Source organism: Perissodus microlepis, chromosome 10, assembly GCF_051167445.1.
Source record: "Perissodus microlepis isolate ML-2025 ecotype Zambia chromosome 10, ASM5116744v1, whole genome shotgun sequence".
Taxonomy (NCBI): domain Eukaryota; kingdom Metazoa; phylum Chordata; class Actinopteri; order Cichliformes; family Cichlidae; genus Perissodus; species Perissodus microlepis.
In genome coordinates, this window is record NC_140470.1 from 28,221,990 (window position 1) to 28,245,874 (window position 23,885).

Genomic DNA, 23,885 nt, shown 5'->3' on the forward strand with positions numbered 1-23,885 from the left:
CGCTGACTTAACGTCGCTGGGCTGTTGGCTAACAACAATGAGGAGTGTTAGCAGTTTAAAGCGTCCTATTACCGTTTACTCGGCTTCTCTAAGGTACAGTACATAAACACGTGTAGCACTTTTAGCAGCATGTTAAAGTATTTGTGATAACTGGTGTGCAGTCTATTAAGTCGACGTGATAATTTCCTGTGAGCGTAGAACAAAGTGAGCATTGCTAATGCTAACGTTATCACTTAGAGCATATCCACTTGCCTTCGTGTCATCAAACTTACACGTCGGATGTTTTGGAGGTGCGCTTAACGTTAACATTTAAAAATGCACGTTTGTGTAACTGAATAGGCATGCTGTTTTTTTTTTTATTTAAAATATGCGTAAATATTAAAATAAGTCAACATGTACTTTGTGTCTTTTCCAAAATCCTTTATTAGCCTTGAACTGAAAACATTGTGTTGCATTAAAGTCACTACAGTAAAGAATAAACAAGATAGAAAAACTGTCCAGTGACACTCTAGAGCACTTTGATACATCTGTGTTCGTTAATCCTTTAAATTTTAGCTGTTTCCCATTATTAGAAAGCTCATATATGACATGTAATAGTCTTTTACTTTTTTTGGTTCTGTCTAACAGGGTAATCCTTGTGCTCTTTTGTTTTTTGTAGATTTGTGTTAGAGAATTGTAAGGTCACGTTTGTATGCATGGAGCATCCTGACCTTTTCCTTCTTTACTGCCTACTGCAAGAGCAGTGAAATCTGTGTAATTTATCGTCGAAATGTAGGGCTTTTTTTTAACTTAAAAACTCTGAATGGAGCCACAGAAGATATTGGAGCCTTATAAAGAAGGCTACACAGCCCATTACTATAAGTCACCCTATCAACGTTACTAATAGGTGGAGGAAACAAAATTATTTTCCTACATGCGTCTACTCTGCTGCAGCCTAGTTATGCTTATCTGGAACTGTTAGTATTTTCATTATGATAATGCCATTTGTATATAATTTTTGTAAGTATTATTTTTTTTAATCTATTTATTTTATTGCCAACAAAATTTTTTGAAATGCAAAAGTAGCCTATTTTGACAATAAATAAAACATATAACAACACAATAGCTTTAAAAGTAGTTAAACAAACAAAAAACGACCAGTCTAAGTTTCATTTTGTGGGGTTTTTTTTGTTTGTTTTTCTGTTTGTTTTTTGGATTCGTAGTCCATTTCTTCAGGGATTGCTAATTGTTTTGTCAAAGCCACCTGGAGCCACAAGAGCAGGATCAAAGAGACTCATGTGGCTCCAGAGTCGCACTGATTTAGGTCAGCATTGCATGAAATAACTCAGTTGTGTCGTTAAAAACATTTTTATATGATTTTATGTAAGTGCTGAAATATTACAAAAAAATGTTTTGTCATACTGGCCCTACTAGCTTTCCATTTATCGTTAATATTTTGGATTATACAACTATAAATTGTATTAAATTGCCTTAAAAAGGGATCCAATGTAATAAATTTGCCTTTATGAACCCTGCAGGAGCCCTGTAAATGTGCAGTGGGAAGCAATGTTACTGCCTAACTGGAATCAGGAAATTTACACTTGCAATGAATGCATAACATATTGCTGAGTCAGTGATACCTTTTATTAGAGCTGTTAGCATTAGGTTTTTTTTAGTATATTGAGGTACCTTGTTTTTAAAAGAAAGCTGTGTCATTAACCATTATGTCCTTTTGCTTTTTTTAGGTTCTGAACTGTTCATCATTGCAACTTAATGCAGAAAACTCTCATTTTATTGCTTCAAAAGACTATCTGCGTAGTCCTAAATCCCTGTGGAAAACTTGTTAGATGTCAGAAATACTTCAGGTTGTGTAGGGCCTTTTCTGTCTATTCATGTGCTGAGCGTCTACCTTTGTCTTTTCATGAGTTACATTTTACAAGGAAAATCTCTGCATTATCCTCGGTATCCCAAAAGTACAGTCTTCTCCCAAACTATCCTCCCTGGCTTTTCCTGCATCGAAGTTTCTCCAATCAGCCGGATATGGCAGATCAGAGGTTTCTCGTTGAATATGCCAAACGTGGCACAGCAGGATGTAAGAAATGCAAGGACAAAATCCAGAAGGGAATAGTGCGCATAGGCAAAATTGTGCCAAACCCTTTCAGTGAGTCTGCAGGGGAGATGAAAGAGTGGTACCATGTGAAGTGTATATTCGAAAAGCTGGAAAGAGCCAGAGCCACCACGAAGAAGATCGAGGATATCACCGACCTGGAGGGCTGGGAGGAATTACAGGATGACGACAAGGAGATCATAAATAAACACGTTTCAGGTAAAAAAGCCACTCAAAATGTAAAGTTCACATTTTTAAAATGCTTATTATGCAGAAAAATTGTCTGTGAACATACATTTATTGTATATTTAAACCCTTCTACTGCTCACAGGCAATATTTAAGCCTTGGCCAAAGGAAAATTTTACCCATTATTGGAATCAGATCAAGCTCCTGTGTTCATAAAGTCAACAGTCAGTGAATCTCAGCTGCAGTGCACTTTTGATGTGACCTGATCTATTCTTGAAATTTCAATTCACAATCCCGCAAATCAGTTGAAGTGCAGCAGCTGACTGATATACTAGTAGTATTGTGAATACATGTGGGATACTGATATGAAACCAGTGGCCCACACACACAAGAACTCTTGCTGTTGTTGTTGCTAACGTTTGTTTGGTGTGGCTCACATCTTCCCGCCCAGTGTCAACTTACTTGTTGTACCCGTACAAATAATTAGATGGACGTTCAGTGAAGGCATGGCAACATGTTTACTTAATGTTTGTCAAGTGAAAGCTGCAATAATGTGTCAAAAATATTTGTCAGTAATTGACTCGCCCATTTATTATATATTTATTTATAGTTAAACTGTGTCATTAGGGAAAATGAGATTTAATTTGGAGTTATGCATCTATATTAAATCTATGCAGGAGCAAACCCCTTTGAAACTCTATGCTGTAACCTGATGTATGCTTCCCTGGAAATGTAACAGAAAATTTTGGTAATTGTGAATTGTTTTGATTTTTTTTTTTTGTAATTGACTGGAAGACAGTGGATCAACTTGAAGCCAGAAACCCAACAGCTAGCATTTTGGTTGCAGTGCAAAAGAGACACAAGTATAAATGCTGTAAGCAGCGTTGGGTACTTGCATAGGTTGTGTATAGATTTAGGGCATACATGCAACTTGTGCTTTCTTTGCTTCTCTTGAGGAAAATGATTAATTTCCTGGTTTCCTTGTGTAGGCTGTTAAATGCAGGTTACAGGATAATGAACAAACAGCCATAAAGACTGTAGGCATGTCCTGGCTTATGTATTCATATAGCATTATACAGCAAACTCTTTGATATGTAGTCTTGTGACAGCTAGGTCCCATACACATCACTTATGTGTGATCTCACTAGTATATTGTCAACATTAAATAAATAATTTAGGGCATCTCAGGTCTTCTTTCTTCTAAGTCCACTCGCCTTGTCTTGCAGACTTGATGGCCAAAGTTAATGCAAGTCCAAAAAAGAAGGTGCAGGCCAAGTTGAACACCACCGGTCAGCTGATGGCTCCCCCCGCTGACCCATCTGTCAATGCGCCAAGGAAGTTTTCAGGCTTCACTGGTGAGTTATGTTGAAATTCAAGTCACTCAGAAAAAAGAAAAAACAGTCCTTATTAATTATTAATTTACACGTGTTAACATGCAAAGAATTCACAAGATAGTCACTAGCAGTTGTGTAAACCAAATACACACATCACTTATATGCTTCTGGGTCTTTTGTATGCATAGAATGAATGTCGTCAACCTGCGAGGCTAAATCTGGCAGTTTTCCATAATGGACCTAAATGCATACATTAATTAAATTAAAATGAAAACACTTTAGAAAAGTAAACAAACTTATGTGGGATCTTTAAAGCGGTTTTCTGTTAGTAGTTTCCCTTTGCAGCTTATAGCTCAATTACAGGTATCCACAAGTCAGCAAACTGAAGCAATAAACAGGTGGAAGCAAAACTGCTTTCATATTCCCAGTGGTGATGTAAGCCACCAGTAATAAACTGGATTGAATAGGCAGGGAAACTCGTGCACTACATTCTGAGGGCCACGGCCAGAATAGGAATAAAAATAATATGAATATGGCGTGCTTTGAAAACAATGGTTTCAGCCAGTATCAGTGTTGTAGAGAATTTGGGCTTAAGTACAAAGGCTGACATTTTTCAGAATCCACTCCGGCCCCTTCATAGTGATCAATAAATCATGGTCTCTGCACTGTTCCCCTTCACTCTCCTCACAGCAACAAAGGCTGGCAGTTCTAGCAGCAGCCCTGGGGCGTCCTCTTCCCCTGCCAAAGCCAGCCAAGGCAGCGCGCTGTCCACCCAGCTCTGTGACCCCCAGCACAAAGACTGCCTCTTCAGAGAGTTTCGCAAGCTCTGTGCCACGGTGGCCGAAAACAACAGCTACAATACAAAGACGCAGATTATTGAAAAGTACCTCAGGAAGGGCACAAGTGGAGGTAGCTGTCCCTCTCTTATTTTTTTCTACCTTTTTCTTTATATAGACAAAATCCAGCACGTCATCTTTACATTTCTGTGAGTTTTCTCCTTTGTCTTTCATCCTAGATAAGTTCCACGGCGATCTTTACCTGACTGTGAAATTGCTCCTGCCGGGTGTTGTGAAAAGCGTCTACAACCTCAATGACAAGCAGATTGTAAAACTCTTCAGCCGCATATTCAGGAGCAACCAGGATGACATGGTGCGCGATCTGGAGCAGGTCTGTCGTCCATAAATCGTCACTCTTACAGTATTTCAGTGTTCAAAGTGGACAGACCCTTAACACAAACGCAGAATTACAGGCTCTTGACATCGTGTCTGTTTTTGTTTTGTTTTTCCTTTTAAGGGTGACGTGTCTGAGACGGTGAGGATGTTCTTTGATGAGAGTAAATCATTTCCCCCGGCTGCCAAAAGTCTCCTTACCATCCAGGAAGTGGACGCATCCCTGACCCGACTTTCCCAGCTGACGAAGGAGGATGAGCAGCAGAACGAGCTGGAGGATATTGCCAAAAAGTAATAAAACACATAATCATTTTTTATATCAGTCAGGCTGAGTGTTAAAATGTTAAAAGATATGGTAATTCTTACAAATAACCCCAATAAGGCTGACCTTGGTGTTTGTAGCTGCACCTCTCCACGTGACGTCTTTGCTTTACTGCCTGTGAAAGTTCCGATAGCTCCGTAGAAGCAGGGAGACGTACTTAGAGATTTCATTTTCCAGTATTTATGGTACGATTATTTCCTTCCACTTATTATTTTTTTCTTATGGCTTTTTCTATTGCCTGCATTTGTGTACTTTTCCCTCCTTTCTCGATTGCCTGCCTCGGGCATGTCTAACACAAACGCGTACATTATCCCAACATCTTTATTTGACATTCTCCCCTCCGCTGCAGCAGACACCAGGCTATGTTTGTTTGTCATAAATTGCATCTTGCAAGCTGTAAACAGACATGGACATTATTTTTTTGCTGTACCAACTAAAGGGTTTGCTAGCATAATATAACATTAATAGGACAAAGCAAGTAAAGTGAACTTGCAGTGCTCAAGTGTTCGTCTTTCAGCTGCCCGTAATGAAGCAGGTTCTTTCTGAGGTGTGTGCAGCTTCCATTAATCACTTTAAGGCATTTTAATCCAATCATTTTATATTTGTCATTTGTTTGCTTTTAGATTTCGTCTTCCCAAAATGTTGTAATGCTTCAGAATTTGCTTCACAGTAATAGTCTGAATTTTCCCTTCCCTACAGATGCACCAGTAATGACCTGAAATGCATCGTTCGCCTAATTAAGCACGATTTGAAGATGAACGCTGGTGCTAAACACGTGTAAGTATCTTTGGATTATTTAGTTATTATCTTTGAACATGACAGAGGCAGGTTTATTTTACGTAAAGATGGAAAGTCTGAATAGTGAGGCAGTTGCTTTAAAGCTGCATTAAATCTGCATTCTCTCAAATGACCAGAAGAGGGCAGCTCCTCCGGTTTCAAAAAGTCACTGTGAAAAAGGTTATGGAAAAACTACCCTGTGACTCCCATCATCTGTGTTTCTGTTCTTAATCTCTCATTTCAATTCTTTTTGATCACAATAACATCATTTTTGTAAATTATGGTCCTCATTAGAGAGAAAAATAGGACAAAAAAAAAAAGTGCACACCAGGATTTTTGTGGCTGTTGGGCAACCAGCTTGTCTGTGTAATTTATGATCTTTACCAACCTTTTATTCTTTGTGGTCATAAATTATACATTTCAGGTAAAGATATGTGGGCTTCTGTAAAAATAAATGTAATAAATCAAGGCTACAGATGCACTGAAAAAGCATGATCCTTGATCCTACAATGAGGGCATCTGTTAGGCACTGTTATGCTGCGTGAAGGCATTTAGAGAGCAGGGGTGCGCAGTAATTTTCCCAAGGGGACCACATGACAAACTGGGACTGTTGTGAAGGACTTTACCAGTAATTTATAAAGAGACAAAATTAATATTGAGCAGAATTGAGTTCAGCTTATTGCCCGTCCCTGCCCTAGAGAGAAAAGACACTGCTGTGTTTTCTCAGTCAGATCCAGCCTGCCTGTGACCTGCAGGCTGACCATCATGTGATCTGTGATTTTTATTTATTTTTTTAATAGCAGCCTGTCATTGTTGCCTCTTTATGCAGCTTGGATGCAGTGGATCCAAACGCTTACGATGCGTTCAAGGCCTCGCGTAATCTGGGAGACGTGATTGAAAGGGTGTTAAAGAATCAGCAGGAGGCGTCCAATGGTTCAGGACTTAAGAAACTCCTCACTATCGAGGCCTCACTTATGACCCCCGTCCAGCCCATGTTGGTAAGGATTCTTAATAAAAAGTGTCAAATTGTACAGTACAGATGCACATACACACAGTGTTTGTCTGCTTTTTATCTCTGAGTCTTCATGTGAATGCAAAGCTGAGGTGTTTGAACCACAGTGATGTAAAAAAAGAAAGAAGAAGAAGCAGTCACATTTAAAAACTATGTGAGCTAATTCAACTTAATTAACTCAATTAGGGAATAGAGGGTGTCTGTCATCTGACCTTTCTGACCTCATAAATCACACGAGACACACATGCACGGTACAAAATTAAAATATTTACATAAGTATTAGGATACTTTTCCCCAGGCAATGGCCTCATTTATTTTGCTGATTTATTACACATGTCAGGGGACGGGACGGATGTTACCTGTGAAAATAAACCAGGATATAAATTAGGGATACAGACACGGTAACAAATTAAAAGAAAAAGTTAACCCCTGACCCCGGAGGGAAGTGACTATAAATATGAAGATGAATATAAAGTTGCCTGGAGCGATCACCTTAACCTGTGAAGAAGCAGCTCTAGCCTGATGGGAGTGGTCTATAAGAGGATTGGGTTAATCAGGGGTTTGATGAAAATGATGTGGATCCTGTGCTGCAGCATTCACAGCCTTCAGATGTCAGCCTAACTGAACACCAGAATATGGTCACTTTGTCGTACTTTGATCAAAGGCAGTGAAGTCGTCGTAGCACGGGTGTTTGTTCACATTTCGGTACTTCCATGTTTCTCTTTAAAATAGTCTAGACAAACATCTTGTTTGTAGATTGAGCTTTGGGCATGCCTCAAGGCTTCTGCAGCAGTAAATCTTGCAACTCTTACTTTTGTTTGCCGTGGTTCACTGCAAAAACATCACAATGTAGTGATTAGAGGTGTTAAATCTGATGTGTGCTCAAAGGCTTTGTGCAGTTCTGTATGCAAGGAAAAGATGTGGATTACAGAAAATCCTCAGTTTAGAAGGTCAGCTCTTCTGTCTGTCGTCATTCATCCTGAGCAGAAGTACTTTTCTGTGCAGCGGTCGTTAAGATGGCCATACATCAAGTCTAAACAAAGCAGTCCCAACTTCACACATTCACTGAGAGAATGACTGGCTATTCAGCTGAGTCACTCTGTCTGTTTGCAGCCCGCTTAAAGATTTAGCATGAGCCAAAGTTTACTTTATGTTAAGTTAAAATGTCTGAATATTTAGAGAATATAATGGGTTTTTTTGCCTGTTGGTTTGTTACTCGACAGCCACACACGCAGCAGCTGGATCCTACAGATAACTCTGCACTGCAGACACGTAACTGTCCCCAACCCGTCCTGAAGTGCAAATATTAATTCAGCATGATTTAAAATGTGTTTTACAGACCATTAAATTGCACATTACACAGCGGCCCTTTAATTACACCAAATAAAAGAAAATGGAAATGCGCTGCAGCTATCACCGCATCGCATTTTAGGTTACAAATGATTAGCACAGGCCGTTCTCTAATGATCCACAGGCGAGCAACTTCGGTGTTATTAGTTTTAACTTTGTTCTCCTAACATGAGCTGGCAGAAGATGAAGCGCTAGATCGTCTTTCAGTGGATACAAAATAGTAATTTAGGTTGGTGTTGTGTAAATGAGTAGTCACTTTGAAGTCATGGCAATAATAAATAAATAAATAATCAATTGAATATTTTTAGTTGATATTGATGTTGTCATGATTATTGTTGTTTCCCTTTGCTCGGTGAAACAGACGTGCAAAAAATTGTTCTTAATTTTATAGTTTTGGCCATCTTCTGTATGTCCACATCATGTAGTTGCCTGCAAAACTTCCTAATGATTAAAGAAATTCAAGGTTTTCTAATGAACCAGGTTTGCTGCTGAGGTTCCCAGCAACAGAAACCCTGAAAGATCCCAGGTTTGATCCCAGGAGGAGACTTAAATGTCACCGTTTGCCCTCTTTTTGGCGTATACTGACATAAACTTAAACCCCCGAAGTTTTACAAAATTTCATCACCCTCGTGGTTTCAAACTTAGTGATTCTCACAAAAATAACTGCATGTTTTTATTAATGGTCTCATATTGTGAAGGAAATTGTCCTACATGATTGATAACCTTTTTTTCTTGTTTGTCTTCTTAAATTGGATCAACCCGATTAAACCTTTCATGAAAAGTAAGTTCACATAAAGCAATTAGAACTTCAGAAACGATTGTTTCCTTGTTGTGGTTTCAGGCGGAGGCGTGTAAATCCATCGAGTACGCCATGAAGAAATGCCCCAACGGGATGTACTCGGAGATCAAGTATGATGGCGAGCGCGTGCAGGTCCACAAGAACGGAGACAACTTCAGCTACTTCAGTCGCAGCCTCAAACCAGTGCTGCCTCACAAAGTCAGTCTTATCGCGCACATGCACAGACAGCACAGATGCAAATGTGCGGGCTCCTGGTCCGTGAAGCTATTTACTGATTAATGTAACAATGCTCATCAGAATGCAGTGTGTTCAGGTTTGCCCCAGCAGGATTAGCAGCTTAAAGGTATTTTCCCAGCGTGAAATTCAGACATTTCCCACAGTGATTTTCCAGCATTTGCTTTCTCAGCATGATGCACAGAGACTTAAACGTGCAGGAATAAATAGCTCTGCATCATGTTCATTAGCCCTTTGAAATTGCTTCTGTGCACACAAAACACACTTCACAACAATCATAAAGAAGAGGATGCCAAGCATGGCACAAGTTGGAAAAAGCCATGTAGCTCTTGTGCGTGATGTATACACACCGTATTTTTCCAGGCTTCTCATGTGGAAGTGCAGCCTATGCTTTCTGAGGCATTTTAAAGCCTGGTACTTGTTTTTATGGTGTCTGTGGTCCACTTTTAGTCCTCTAGCCTGAAGGCTTCAGACATTTTGTCTTGAGTGACCGTCTTGTCATTGCAGCCCATCAGCCAAATGGCTAATTATGCAGCCTCAGTCGCTGTAATTAGGCAATTTATGTTAATGCTAGGTTAACATTCTGTGGGGGTGGGAATGGAGTCTAATTACAACAGTCCAAGGTACCTAATGTTCTTTATTCTGATGAATGATAACGGCGGAGAACTGTTTAGATCATCCCCCACAGTGTTATAAAAGAGGATGGTGGGTACAAGCCTGAACCACGAGCATCAAATGTCTCATTTGATCTTTGCTTTTTAAAACATTTTTTGGTTGAAAATAATGCAATTTATTAATGAAACCTAGTGTTTTTACAGGTTTGTGCTTGTTGTAATAGTTGTTTCACATGGTATTTGTTTCCACTCAGTAACTGAGCTCCCTGTGTGTGTCCGTGTTGATGTTTCAGGTGGCCCATTTCAAAGAATACATCCCTCAGGCTTTTCCTGGTGGCCACAGCATGATACTGGATGCTGAAGTCCTCCTAATTGACACAAAGACCAGTAAACCCCTGCCCTTCGGGACCTTGGGTGTACACAAGGTGAGAACACTGCAGCCACTTCATGCTCTTTGTTTTGTCACACAGCTTTTTTTCCTTTCTCCCTCTTGGCTTTCTTGTCACCCCACAAACCTTCCTCTCCTCTCCCTTCAGAAAGCAGCCTTTCAAGACGCCAAGGTGTGCCTTTTTGTTTTCGACTGTATCTACTTCAATGGTGTGAGTCTCATGGAGAGGTAATGCTCTTTCAATCCATCCTTTGTCTCAGAAATAACTTTGCACTTCACTGTGCAGAGTAACCCCTTATGGGGATGATGCAAGCATGTCGTTTTTAACATTAATAGGCTGCTCTGTCCTTGTGGTTTGCTCACTCGCTGTTATGTGGTTAATTTGTGGTTTTATGGAAAGATTTCACTTTATTTGCAGTCCTTTTTTTCTAATGAAAGAAAATAATAACTTATTATCAGTACTCGAGCTTGTATGTCTGGAACAGGGGACTTTGAAATGATTAATGAAGGACACTGAGGACCAGTCTTCAGCATCTAGTGACCTTCAAATTCACATCCACTTGAGCAAGAGTAGTTCATGTAACAGGGTGTCTGAGGATCCTTAAAAATCAAAATTAATTTATGCAAACCTCAGAACCAGAATCACATTTATTTCCAAGTTTTAACACAAACAAGTAATGTGACTTTGTGTAACAGTGGTGCAAAAGAAAAATTAGAATATATAACGGCTACTTTCAGCTGCTCCCTTATTATATCGAAGGTAGCTGTAGAGCTAATCGGAAGGTTGGGGATTGATCCCTGCTTCAGTCTGCATGCCTAAGTATCCTCATACAAGATGCTGAGCCCCAGTTTGCTGTCCAGTGTGTTCATCCAAGTATAAATGTGAGTGAATGTTTGATACAAAAGCACAAAATCATGCTTGTTGTGTGCTCAGGTAGAGTTTGATTTGGTACATACTTTTTTTTTTTTTTTATGCCTTCCACAAATGGATTTTTCTTCCTCGCAGGAACGAACCAGGGATCTTCAATTTGTTGGACAAATACTTAAGCTGTTCTTCTATAGAGGCACTATGATAATATATAAATATAAATTTTCAAATGTATATGGAGTGCAGTGGAGTCCAATGTGCAAATGTTAATGGGCTGAATAAGCATAATGGTGTGTTAATGGAAAACAGTGATTATAAAGTGAATCAGAGGAGGCGGCTTTGTTGAGCAGTTCCGCTGCAGATGGAAAGAAGCTGCTGTTTGAATGCAGTGAAGTATTGATCCTGATGGGTTTGCAGCTTCCTGCCAGAGGGGAGTGACTCAAAAACTTTATGTCCAGGGTGAAGCCTAAACCATCCACTTCACTGGGCATGGAGCCATGGGCCTCTCTCTTCTGTGGAAACTTCAGTTCTTTACTGATTCGGCTTCAAATGTTCCTTTTTGATAAAGCTTAGAGTTATGGCTTGATCAAGTGACCTTGAATCCTTCCTTAGTTATGCTCCTATGGGCACTGACTACTGGGGGACTTCCCAGAATGCACTGAGCACTCCAATACTCCCTCCTGCCAGAGGGGATTGGCTCCAGAATCTGATTGCCTGGTATCAGAGAGTTCATAAAAAGGGACCTTTTATAAGTCATAACTAGCTTTGACTAATCACCTCTCTCTCATGGTGATATGAGCCCCGTGAGTTTACCCACAATGCACTTTTTTTAAAAATGCCCTCCTGTGTATGATCAGACAACAGATTAAACATCCAGACTTCCAGTGCTTATTTCCTCTAACTGTATGTAATATAAGTTAAACGGTGCAGTTTTCCTATTAAAGTTGTGACACATGTAATGATATTTATGCTCAGAGTTGCTCATAGAAATAGTGGTATAAAGTATAAAGTTGATTTACACAGAGCTTAACTGTGTTTTCCACTCCTGAGAATTTCGTTGTACCTACTAAACTTATGAACTTATTCTCAAAAAGTGCTGCACCCACCCTTAGATACGTCAAAGGCCTTTAACTGAGTGTTTTCGTAGTATAAAACTTTGAATGTCTTTATTGAATATACTAAAAGTTAAAGAAGAAGCTTCTTTCAGCCGCTCCCTTATTCACAATGGACCGCCACAGCATAGGTGGGCATATTTTGTTTTGGCCGATTTTATCTGGTATCCTAAAAATTACTGTACCAAAACATTGGCTGATTCTGTGGGGCTCAGCTGGGAGGCACTAATTGATTCTTCGTGGAATAACCCAGCTCTTTGCACAGCAGATCAGGTGAGGACTATAAAGAGCAAAAATGTGGAGGTGGGGATGCAGCAGAGGATTTTACCCGTGCGAGTGGAGTTTGAATCCCAGGCAAAGCCAGAAGACTTTTAGAGCACTGCGGAGAGAAAACTTGTGGATTTTTCTGTGGAAGAACTTTATCCTTTGGTGTTCTTGTAAAATGTAGTTAAACATTAACATTAGCAGCTAAGTAAAATCATCGAAATCTATTGTGTGTTAGCAGCCAGGATGCAGCTCCTTAGATGGCCTGTATTTGTGTAGCGCTTTACTTAGTCCCCATGGACCCCAAAGCACTTTACACTACATTCAGTCATCCACACATTCACACACTGGTGATGGCAAGCTACATTGTAGCCACAGCTGCCCTGGAGCGCACTGACAGAGGCGAGACATTTTGGAGACACTGTTAGAGATGTTTCACTAGAAGATGTTTTAAATTAAACATGTAAACCTTCACATTTCTGATATACAGACGAGCCTTTCTATTTTTAAATATGGAGTACCGTAAATATAGTTACGTTCATAAATAGCACGTTTGCTTTCACGTGTCCGCTGGCTTTCTGTCTTCTTCAGGCCTCTGTGTGAACGCAGGAAGTTCCTGCATGACAACATGGTTGAAGTCCCCAACAGGATCCTGTTCTCAGAGATGAAGCACGTCACCGTAAGTATAACTGTGAATGTGTCTTTGTGCTGTATGCGTACACATGTTAAAAACGTGTGCGTCTGTGTGTGTGTCAGAGAGCAGGGGATCTGGCGGATATGATAACTCGTGTCATCAGGGAGGGACTTGAAGGTCTGGTGCTAAAAGACGTAAAGGTGAGTTGGTTGATTGATGACGGCGTTTGTTAATCAGATTTATTTACTGTTCAATTTCTCAAGTTATGCTTAAACTGTACGTGTAGCTGAAACATTGTGATGATGAGGCTTTATATCTGTGCATGTCTCAGAGCACCTATGAGCCGGGGAAGCGCCACTGGCTGAAAGTAAAGAAGGACTATTTGAATGAAGGGGCGATGGCGGACACGGCTGACCTGGTGGTGCTGGGAGCCTTCTACGGGAAAGGCTCAAACGGTCTGTAAAGCCTTAACCATCTGCTTCATTAGGCATGGAGTCTTTTCCCATTCTTGATGCTTTATTTTATTCACCCTGACAATTCTGTTTTGCCATAAAATGAGGTGATTTAAGCCATTTTCACACATTTAATGGATCACTGAACTATAGACATTACCCAACAAAAGCACATGTGGGAATGCAAAGACCTCGTTGCACTATACTATCCAAATAGAGCACTTTTCTCTGGTTTATTTGTGATTTTTACATGTTTTAAAAGTAGAATGGAGGCAGAGCCTAAAGCTGTCAGGGCCTCTCTTCTGTGGAAGCTCCAGCTTGTGTTCAGGAGACCGATACCATCTTTACTTTAAAGATTCGGCTTCAAATGTTCCTTTTTGATAAAGCTTACAGTTATGGCTGGATCAGGTGACCCTCAACTATTCCTTAGTTATACTCCTATGGACTCAGACTGCTTGGACATTTCCCATAATGCACCGAGCACTTCTCCAGTCACCCCTTTTCTCTCCTGGTGTGGTTAAATGCCGCTACTGCATGCCGTTAACTTTTGACTACTTTCTCTTTATTTTGTTGTCTCTTTCTATGCTCTTAGTTTTACGCCCTCTTGTGGTGGATAGCTGTTCCTGCTTCCTGTTAAAGGGGATTTCGTTGTTCCTACTGTCACCAAGTACAGGCTTATACTGGGTTGTCTGGGCTGTAGTCTTTATCTTCCAGTACGATAGCCCACTGAGACAACTGCTGTTGTGAATTGGAACTACAAAAATAGAATTGAACTGAACTGAAATGAAATGTCTGATGCAGTCAGGACATTAAAGGCCTTTAACAAAGTGACATCTGATTGCGATGATCTGTGCAGTGCGAGTACAGCTTGTGTGTAATAGTCCAGTTAGTCCACACACGCTTCAGTCAGGCAGCTACTTTTCTTGAACAATTTTTTTCCAGCAGTGAGAATTAGTCTGATGCGAAATCTCTCCTGCTGTGTGCTGCAGGGGAAAAAGGACAGCTTCAGATGATTTCCTGACTGTATTCTCCAGACATTTGTTGGAGTTCATTTATGAAAACAGCTTTGAACGGTTAAGACAGTTTTACTTTTGCCCCCAACTTTTAATGTTGCTGTGAAAGACGGGGTCAAGCCTTCTGCAGGTGTGACACTTCACGTTCAGCCACAAAGCGAAAATATAAATACAAGATTCTTGCATGTATTATGTTGAGATAGGATGATGAAATTAACAAGACAGCTCCGTTACTCTGGGAAAACATAACCAAATTGGAGGATTTCATATGAAAAATGTGCAGATACAGGCTGTTACATAAGGAGAAGATGCCAATGGGTGAAATAGAGAAGCAGGTGAGATTTGAAGCAGGGGCCATTGAGGAGGCTGGTTAATGAGTGTGCAACAACATAACAAACACAATGAGAAAGGTACAAGTTTTCAAAGCGTGCTTAATGAAACGACTCGTGTAGTTGAAAACGAGCTAATAGAGCAGAAACAATAAATCAGATGAAACGCTTGTCGTAAGAGGCTGTAGGAAGTGAGTGGGAAGGAGAAAAAAAAGATAATTTGAAGAGGCAGGTTTTGAGAAGTCAGTGCTGGTGGAGAGACTATTCTGTGGGAAGCAGTTCTCCTAATGCTTGCGTGTCTTCTTCTACCCACCAGGGGGCATCATGTCCAGTTTTCTAATGGGCTGTTACGACCCAGACTCCAAGAAATGGTGCACAGTCACCAAGTGCTCCGGAGGCTACGATGACGCCATGTTGGCCAGGCTCCAGAAAGAGCTGGATGTGATCAAAATCAGCAAGGTCAGAGAGAATCCACTTAGAGGTTAGCCAGGAATATTGAGCTGATATCATAAAATTGAAAATTAATCTTTTGTGTGTCTGTGTTTGTGTCTTAATGTAGGAGCCAAGCAAAATCCCTAGCTGGTTGAAAATCATCAAGAACTATTATCCAGATTTCATTATCCGGGATCCTGAGGTGAGATGTCACTACTCAGCACATTTGGATTTCCCAGCGGGCCTGTTCACGCAGAGCACAGTTGTATATCTGGATACTGCACACCCTTTGAATGAAATTAGAAGTTGAAAGCGTCTCTTGCGTGTATCCACATGAATTCCTTTAAATGAATTACCCCCCGAAACGCGCCGAGATAATGACGGGCTCTGAGATGGGAGGTGTTTTTAATGCATGCAGTGACCCTTTGTGGCTTTTATATATGATTATGTGTTTCCTGTGCTACAGAAAGCACCTGTGTGGGAGATCACAGGCGCAGAGTTTTCCAAATCGGAAATGCACACCGCTGATGGCATCTCCATCCGCTTCCCCCGCATGACGAGAATCCGCGATGACAAGGACTGGAAGAGCGCCACCAACTTGCACCAGCTTAAAGTAGGATATCAGCGTTTTTGATTTGTAGTGCTTGAGAAACAATTAGCCGCTGCTCAGTGATGAAGTTTTATTGAGACGGCACAAAAGACGTTTTAGAAATCAGCCATTCATTTAAAACTGAGGCGTATCTTCTAGGGATGCTTGTTGCTAATTGCTTTCTATTGTAAAATGGGAGGATGTGTAGTGATACAGGTGACGGGAGGAATGAAATAATTAATCCCACTGTTAAACAAAGCACCCAGGGGGACAGCATGAAGTATGATTGAAACAGCGGGGAGGAGGAGCAAATTTGCAGTCTTCCCGCGAGTATTGACGGATGAGTTGAAATATTGGCCGAGGCAGTAAAACATGCCTGGGCTTAATTATTTGAATCCAGCATGGGTCTTCAATCTCCACTGACACAGAACATTACATCTCTTGGCCGAAGCCCATGTTGTCATTTCATCACTCTGCACAGGAGCTGTACCGCATATCGAAGGAGAACTGCGACTTCAAAGTGACAGCAGGTCCGTCTACATCCAACGATGACAAGGGCTCATCGGGGGGAGACAGCGGAGGAAGCTCGCCATCGTCCTCCTCCAACAAAGGCGCTCCGCCCAAGAAGACGAGTAAGTTCACAAGTCACGTACATAAAGGGAAATTACATTGTTGTTGTGTGTCCAGATTTACCCAAGATTAGGTTTGAGTTACACTTAATACTTTAAAAAGTGAAGATTCAAATGACCACAATTTATTTGTGGTTAAAGACTCTTGTTTTTAATTTTTGGAAACTTCCCTTTAAAATGCCACCAATGATATTGATACAGCTTTGTTTACATAATCAGTAAATTCATAACCTTGTATTTGAGGCAGAATAGGTATTGTTAAAATGTTTGAGGCCTCGTTGTTTCATTGTAACTGGGTTAAAGTTTAGCATCTTTGCACACACAATAATTAAAACCCTCCAGTTATAATCGAGGTGATGCTTTGACTGTGTCTGAACACAAATGTGCAGAATATGCACTGAGCTTGTTGACAGTCTGGCCTGAGACTGATGAGGGACCCTGAGATTTCAAATGAATCGCTTTCAACTTGCAGACGTCTCTGCCCTTCCTGGAAACACCCACATAAAGAAAAAGTAGTCTCCATCATGCAGATGTTTATTTAAGAAAATTCCATAAATGCATATGTGAGATTTTAAGATTTATCTGCAGGTTAGTGGACATTTATTAGAGCAATACTTTTTTTCAACCAGTAAATTGTTTTCCACCAATGATAATAGAATTTTACACATAAACATGTATTGAACTCTTTACTTCATTAACACTTACATAAACCAAACACTCCTGCCTAGATTCTGCAGGTTTGCTCGCATCGTGCAAAACTTTATTTAGAAATATTTGCATGATGCTTTAAACTTAGTTTACGCAACTAAACACAACATTTCAGAAACTTCTAATACAGGAAATAATATTTCTTATCGTAACTAATCAACTGCAGTAATTTAATAGTGATATCTAATGGTAAAGTACCTCTGTTCACCTTTAATGTCTCTACTTAAAGAAGCAGGCTCACACAGATATGTTCATATGCATGTCCTTTATTCTAGACATTGGTTCATAATTCAAGTTAATATAATGCAGAAATAAATTTGTGGACACTTTAAAGTGACCCCAGTGCTGCAAATGCTGCTTTGTTATAAGTGTAATCAATAACATGCACTCTGCAGGCAGCAGCACTCCACCCAAAGCCAAGGCGGTGAAATCCCAGCCTCGCACTCCCAGCTCAGACGCACCCAGTGCTAAGAAGGTAATGTTCTGTTCTTTAATGTAGCACATGAGATGTAAAGTTTCATCGTTACAATTGCACAAACCCAAAGCTGCAGTGATGACCTAACGTTAGACTGTTTCTTATCAGGTGAAGAAGAGTGAGAGTGTCCACAGCAACGGACAAACTAAAGCAAAAGCTACCTCACAAAAACTGGAGCCAAGGAATGACAAGGTTAGTAACACAACGTGTGTTTAAATGTGTTCTGTGGACACAAACAAATGTTATTTAGGATTATTAAACAAAATCCATCTTTAAGTTTCTTTTAAGGTCTGACAATCATAAAACAAAGTAACTGTTTGTTAAAAGCTGTAATCCTGTGTTCTAAAATTAATGTGTCAGTGCATTGTTTATGGCTTTGACAGGTTATAGATTACAATACTCAGAGGCCAGCTGACTAATAAAATCTTGGCAGTTTTAAAACTTTTTTTCTCGTTTTCAGTACAGTGTTAAAGATACAAATATTCCAAAATGGCGGTTTAGTGGCTCTTTATATTTGCAACTCTGGTAACTGCTGTCAAAGGAAAGAAACAGGAACGGGCAGGGGAACGTTTAACCGGCTTATCGACTGTTTTTGAAGCTAAAATTATGCCAATAATTCCCAATTTCTGAAGAAACGTTTACATGTACAATGTTGCGTATAAGAGGTCATTAACTGAACCAGGTCAACAGGCCGGTTGGTGCTGAGTATTGGCCGAGCAGCCGCTGTGATTGTTAGACCCAACTTGAATGTTTATTCACATCCTGGTCTGACCTTTACAGAGTTTGTCTTCACTCTGTGAAATGTGGCCACCTCACTAACACCATTCCACTATCTCAAGCAATCACAAGCTCTGCTGATCAGCTACTCAAAGCAGGTGAAAAGGAAACTGGCTGTTTATTGTTCCTTAATTACTGCCACAATAGTTTATATTTCAACAAGGCCTGGGTGTGCATCCTTTAATGCAGGTGTCCCCTGTGAGACTGCACGTGTGACGACAACAAATTCAGAGTTTGTAAATGCATCTTTGGACGTGAAGAGATTCTGTTAAGGTTTACTGACTGATATTAATCACAGACTGATCTCTACAAAGCCTTTTTATGTCCTTATATCAAATAGTCTTTTTCTTCATCATTTCCATCAGTGACTTGGTAATATTACACAGCCTGAACGGTGCAGAAAAGCAGAGCACTTTGCTCCCCTGAATGTAGGGAAAGTATTGCTGCAGGGTGTCTGTTCTGCTGACCTCACTGTTTTCCCCGTAGACGCTGCTGGACATCTTCAGCGGCGTGAAGCTTTTCCTGCCCGACTCTGTGCAGGACTTTAACAAGCTGAGGCGATACTTCGTGGCGTACGACGGGGACCTCGTGCCAGATTACGATGCAGCCTCCGCCACGCACACTCTGGCCGAACCCGAAGAACAGAGCCAGGCTCAGAAAGTGACCCCCAGCTGGATCTGGGAATGTATCCGCAAGAGGCGTGTCGTAGCTCCCTGTTAATAAAAGAAGAGGAAACTACATTTTATACACTGCATTCACCCAGCCATGAACTGCCGGTTATTTGTTCAGAGGGCAGCTCTAAGTTTGGGGATGTTACCGTGACACCAGGGACTGTCTATGTTTTCAAATGCCGCTGCTCTCAGGTCATTTTAATTTATTCTTTTTGAACCTTTCTGCATTCTGCTCATGCGGACCAACAGATGCAACACACAGTACACATTTAGATTGGAGGTAGAGTGCTAGATTAGTCTATGATTATATGAGGTGTAGAATATTTTGTAACAATGTAGAATATAGCCTCTAAATCATGAGTAACGTACAGTTTGACACTGATTTTACACACAAGTCTAGGATATGAACCAGTTTTTTTTTAAATAAGCATCGAGCAATACTTTCGACTGCCTGAAGAACACTCTGATATTAAAGCTCAGCTCCTGCACTGAAAACAAACAAATCTGTCTGCCATTAGGAATAAACAAACCTGACAAAGACAATAAAAATGTCCCTGTAACATCATTCTAGCGTGTCTCATTTTCATCAGTTTGTGTTTGGAGCGTCGCACTGATTTGCATTGGAGCCACTTGCAATAAAAACTGTGGTGTCACAGAGATGAATCTCAAATGGCATAAATGCTGGCCTCCGAAGCTACAAGTTATGAACATGCGCGAATCTCCGGAGAGCTCTGCTTGTGCCAGATTTCCCCAAAACCATATGGAGAGAATTTGTTTTAAAAAGGCGTTGCTCCAGCTAAACCAAATACATTTCCCTTTCTCAATCGTGAGACTCCTTGTATGATCCAGTGAAATGCTGAGAGGTTTTTTCCCTTCAGCCTGCTGCATCAGAATGGCTTTCAGGGATAATTCAGATTTGCCTTTTTCATCCGTGGGATACTTCAGGCTATGAGGTGGCTTTAATTAAATGTTCGAACGTATTCACACTCTGAGAAGAAATCGCATGAGCCTACCCAGCTATGCCTGAAAGAAACACGAGAAAAGCCTTTATATTCCTCCCGCTGTTCCACCAGGTAAGAATAAAATCTCAGGCCAGTATGCCAAAGCTGCAGCAGATGACTGACAGAGCATGACGCCGGCAGTATCTAAATAGGTCAATTTTGAAGCTAATAACTGTGGCGACTGTTTTTAATTGGAATAAAGTTTAGTTATCGCTTGAATGCTAGCAGAGTACTTCAAAAAGACATTTTCTCCCAAATTCGACCCAGAAACATGCGTGTACCTTTGGTGTGACATTTATGCAGAGGATTACGGCTGCTCTCATCAGGAATCCGTCTCATCCAGTTTCCTCTTTCCCGAGGACCCTTTTTCTGAGCGACTCCACCACTGCAAGTCAAATTCCTCTTTGATGTGACAAGGCTAAGAAACAGAGCACATGACAGTTGATTTAGACCTAGTTAAACACAACGCTGCCACAATATTAAATATTCACTGGCTCGGTTCATTCTGAAGCTGCTTTGTTTCCGCTGACAACCGTCTTTTATAACTCCGGAGCAGAAAATGCAGAGTGAATTTCCTCCCATTATTTTTAATAAAAATGTTGGTTTTATAAGATCTTTGATGTCAAAGGAATATCAGTGATCGTTATTAAACCCGAGAGGATACGTTCAAACTAAGATGCTATCAAAACAAATTCAGTTGTGAAATGAAAGTAATCCCCACTGAGACATGTTTTAGTGCAGTTTCAGAAATAATCTGCATTTACTAACAAACACAGGCCTGTGTCTGAAAATTACAGTGAAAATCCCACTGAAGAAGACCAAAGGTGACCTCATGGTGCTGGGAAAAAAAAGGGATAAACTAAGTGAACATCCAAAAAGTCTGAAAAACCAGTTGACCTGTCATGGCTTCCATAACAGACCAACTCATTTCTCATGGTGGATGAACTTAAGAAATCGTTGTTTACTTAAAAACAAGAATTGGGCACAAGACTGAATTTATTTTGAATCTTTGCTTGGTGGTGGTAGCATCATGCCCTGTTTTGCTGCCAGTGCTACTCGCACATTGCAGTGGATGGAATAATGAAGGAAAACTACCTCCAAATTCTTCAACAGCACCTCAAATCAGCAGCTAGACAGATGAAACTTTATGTAGAATTGGGATCAACACAATGACCCCAAACAAACATCAAAACTGGTTTTGGAATGGATAAAGCAACATTACGTTACTGGAATAGCCTTCCCAGTTTAAATACAGGAGGAGTGTAGAAGCTAAGCATAAATGTAAGTGATCCTTATCCCCACTAATAGGTTTCTCCTTTGCCCACGCTTCTCCAGAAATTTTACTCAAATCTGATCTGGTAGTGTTTTTAATCTCGAAGACAAACAAACGGAAAACGTTCCTCGCCTTGGCTCATGTCTCGGCTGAGGAATAAAACATATCTTTATCAAACCAGACCGGTTTTTAAAAGGGCAAACACGACTTCAAAGTCTCCATTTTAACAAGATGTTTTGACAACAACGAAACCCCTCGACAGAATCAACACTGAGCTGGTTGCTCTGCAAGTTAATGCTGCTGCTTGTACCTGTCTGGAAGACTTGATCAGCTTTGCAGAGCGCAGACTGGGCCGGCTGACAGCCGCCGCCTTGTCTACTCGCTCCAGCAGGATCCTGGTTCTCGGGATGTGACTCCACGAAACGCCGAGGCCGGGCTGCACTTCCCCGCTGCCACTTCTCGTTACATGGTTTGTTACCTGTGGGCCCAGACACCATCGTGTTAGTTTCTTCCCTCACTCTCAAGAGATTATCGCACCATGCTTTGGTACAGCTTCCCACGCGTAACACAAGCTTTAGAAGACGGAAAATATAAGTGGGACAAGCAGATCGTCCCACTTTTATTGAAATGGGACATCATCAGGCTACCAAATTATCTTTATCTCTCTTCAAATAACTTCATCACTTGAGGTGAAGATCAGTTTTCTTTGGTGCATGCTTTTTAAATGTGCATCCTCCTTTTTTAAACATAATTAAAACCTGCAGTTCACTAAACAGGGTTGATTTTACTTTAAAACTATTTTTTTGAATTATTATAATCATCTTTATTAACCCAAAAAAGCAGTAAAATGTTTAGTTTTCTCAGAAAGAATAACAAGAGGAAGTAGTTTGTGTAGACTTTAGATTGACACTGGAAGTGCATCTTGCATTTAGAGCAGCACACATCAAAGACTGAGTCATCCGTACCAAAGCAGCAACGTTGAAGTCCTTTGCCATCGTCTTAAGAGCTCCTGCCACTTGTATCATCAAGGACATGCCTGGAGGCAAAGGAAGTTGTAGAGAGGTTAGTTCATGTACAGAATACTCTCAGGCTCTGTCACAGGAACTTTCAAAGCAATTCAACAGTAGCAGCTCAAGCTAAATTTATTACAGCGAAATTTACATTCCTAAAAATTGCTGGAGTTGACTTAAAAACGCTGCGGTTGCTTGTTGAAGCTTGTAGCGATGCCCATGACGGATCTGTCACTTTAGGTACAGACATTTGTATTTCACCAGTGCATCGAACTGTAAAAGCTTGTTGTTCCAAAGTTTCCTAATAAAAATCTGCAAAAGTAGCAAGCTAACCTTTACATTTGGAGCTAAATTACACATATTAGCAGGCTAACCGATGGCTGTTGTCTTGGTATGGCACTACCAAATAAGCTTGGTCGCAGCTGACAAAATAAAACGACAAAAGCATGTGGTGGTGGTAATCATGTGGCAGAAAGTAACTACAGATGGTGCACTCATTTTCAGTCATTTTAAGGCTGAAATGGTGCATGAAATATAAGGAACACTCTTTAATTGTAGCGAGTATAAAAGTCACACGGATCATATCAACATACGTTGAGATTTTCACCTTCCTCTATTTTTTAAAATGCGTTTTTAATGTTTTTCAGTTGCTTCCTGACTGTTTGTGCTTTTAAATTTATCATCTTGTGATCTGTTCCATGTTTAATATCTTACCAAATTCATAACCATAACAATCCAAACATTATTCTGTGCTTTGAATATTCCTTAATTAAAACCTTAAAAATGTTACCTTTTTCTTCAGAAGTAATATGAACTCTACTGTGTACCAAACCCAAATTACTGGATACAAATTTTCCACTGTGCTGTTCATAACTGTAATTAGTTGAGCACAGCAGCAGTGTGCCCGAGCTCACAAATTACATTTGGAATTATAATCCAGCAGTAAAGGGCTGACTCCTTTTCTAAGGAGTGCATAGGAAACATTCAATGAATTACACAGATGGTGGGCTGTAAAAACCAAAGACGTCCTTATTTACTGAAAGGAGTGCATTTGCTTCATCTATAAAGAGGACCTATTATGCTTTTCTTATTTTCTGCTGGATGCTCATATTTAAACGCAGTATTTAAATGATCTCGAGCTTCAACCTGCTCTGAAGACTGTTTCCAGCAGTTTTCTACTCTCAGCTCTGGATGACGTGAGCGAGTGTGGATAACTTTAATATGGCTTCCTCACAAACACTCCTCTCTCACTGTTGTTTGCCTGAAGCACATGTGTTAAACTCAAGGTCTGTGGACCAAATCCAGTCCATTGCTAATTTTAATGTGGCCTATCAATCAATGTAGTTTCTGGAAAACTGCAGGCTGTAGGTTTATTA

General features: G+C 40.4%; 2 protein-coding genes across 2 annotated transcripts in view; one reads left to right on the plus strand and one right to left on the minus strand.

The window, feature by feature from the left end:
• lig3 (ligase III, DNA, ATP-dependent) lies at window positions 1-19,790 on the plus strand. Its single transcript, XM_084940918.1, has 21 exons — window positions 1-93; window positions 1,725-2,305; window positions 3,500-3,628; window positions 4,298-4,516; window positions 4,623-4,774; window positions 4,901-5,067; window positions 5,798-5,875; window positions 6,705-6,873; window positions 9,079-9,234; window positions 10,178-10,309; window positions 10,421-10,500; window positions 13,108-13,195; window positions 13,273-13,350; window positions 13,482-13,605; window positions 15,261-15,403; window positions 15,504-15,578; window positions 15,843-15,989; window positions 16,447-16,597; window positions 17,698-17,777; window positions 17,886-17,969; window positions 19,041-19,790. Exons 2-21 carry the CDS (start codon window positions 1,753-1,755, stop codon window positions 19,272-19,274), a joined length of 3,039 nt encoding a protein of 1,012 aa, XP_084797044.1. The 5' UTR covers window positions 1-93; window positions 1,725-1,752; the 3' UTR covers window positions 19,275-19,790.
• rad51d (RAD51 paralog D) overlaps window positions 17,551-23,885 on the minus strand; it is a 25,200-nt gene continuing 18,865 nt past the window's right edge. Inside the window, exons 8-11 of the mRNA XM_084940919.1 lie at window positions 22,465-22,535; window positions 21,810-21,977; window positions 20,508-20,644; window positions 17,551-19,267 (exon numbers count right to left, since the gene is read on the minus strand). Coding sequence (XP_084797045.1) covers window positions 20,549-20,644; window positions 21,810-21,977; window positions 22,465-22,535 — 335 coding nt within the window. The 3' untranslated portion in view covers window positions 17,551-19,267; window positions 20,508-20,548. The remainder of the gene's footprint in view (window positions 19,268-20,507; window positions 20,645-21,809; window positions 21,978-22,464; window positions 22,536-23,885) is intronic.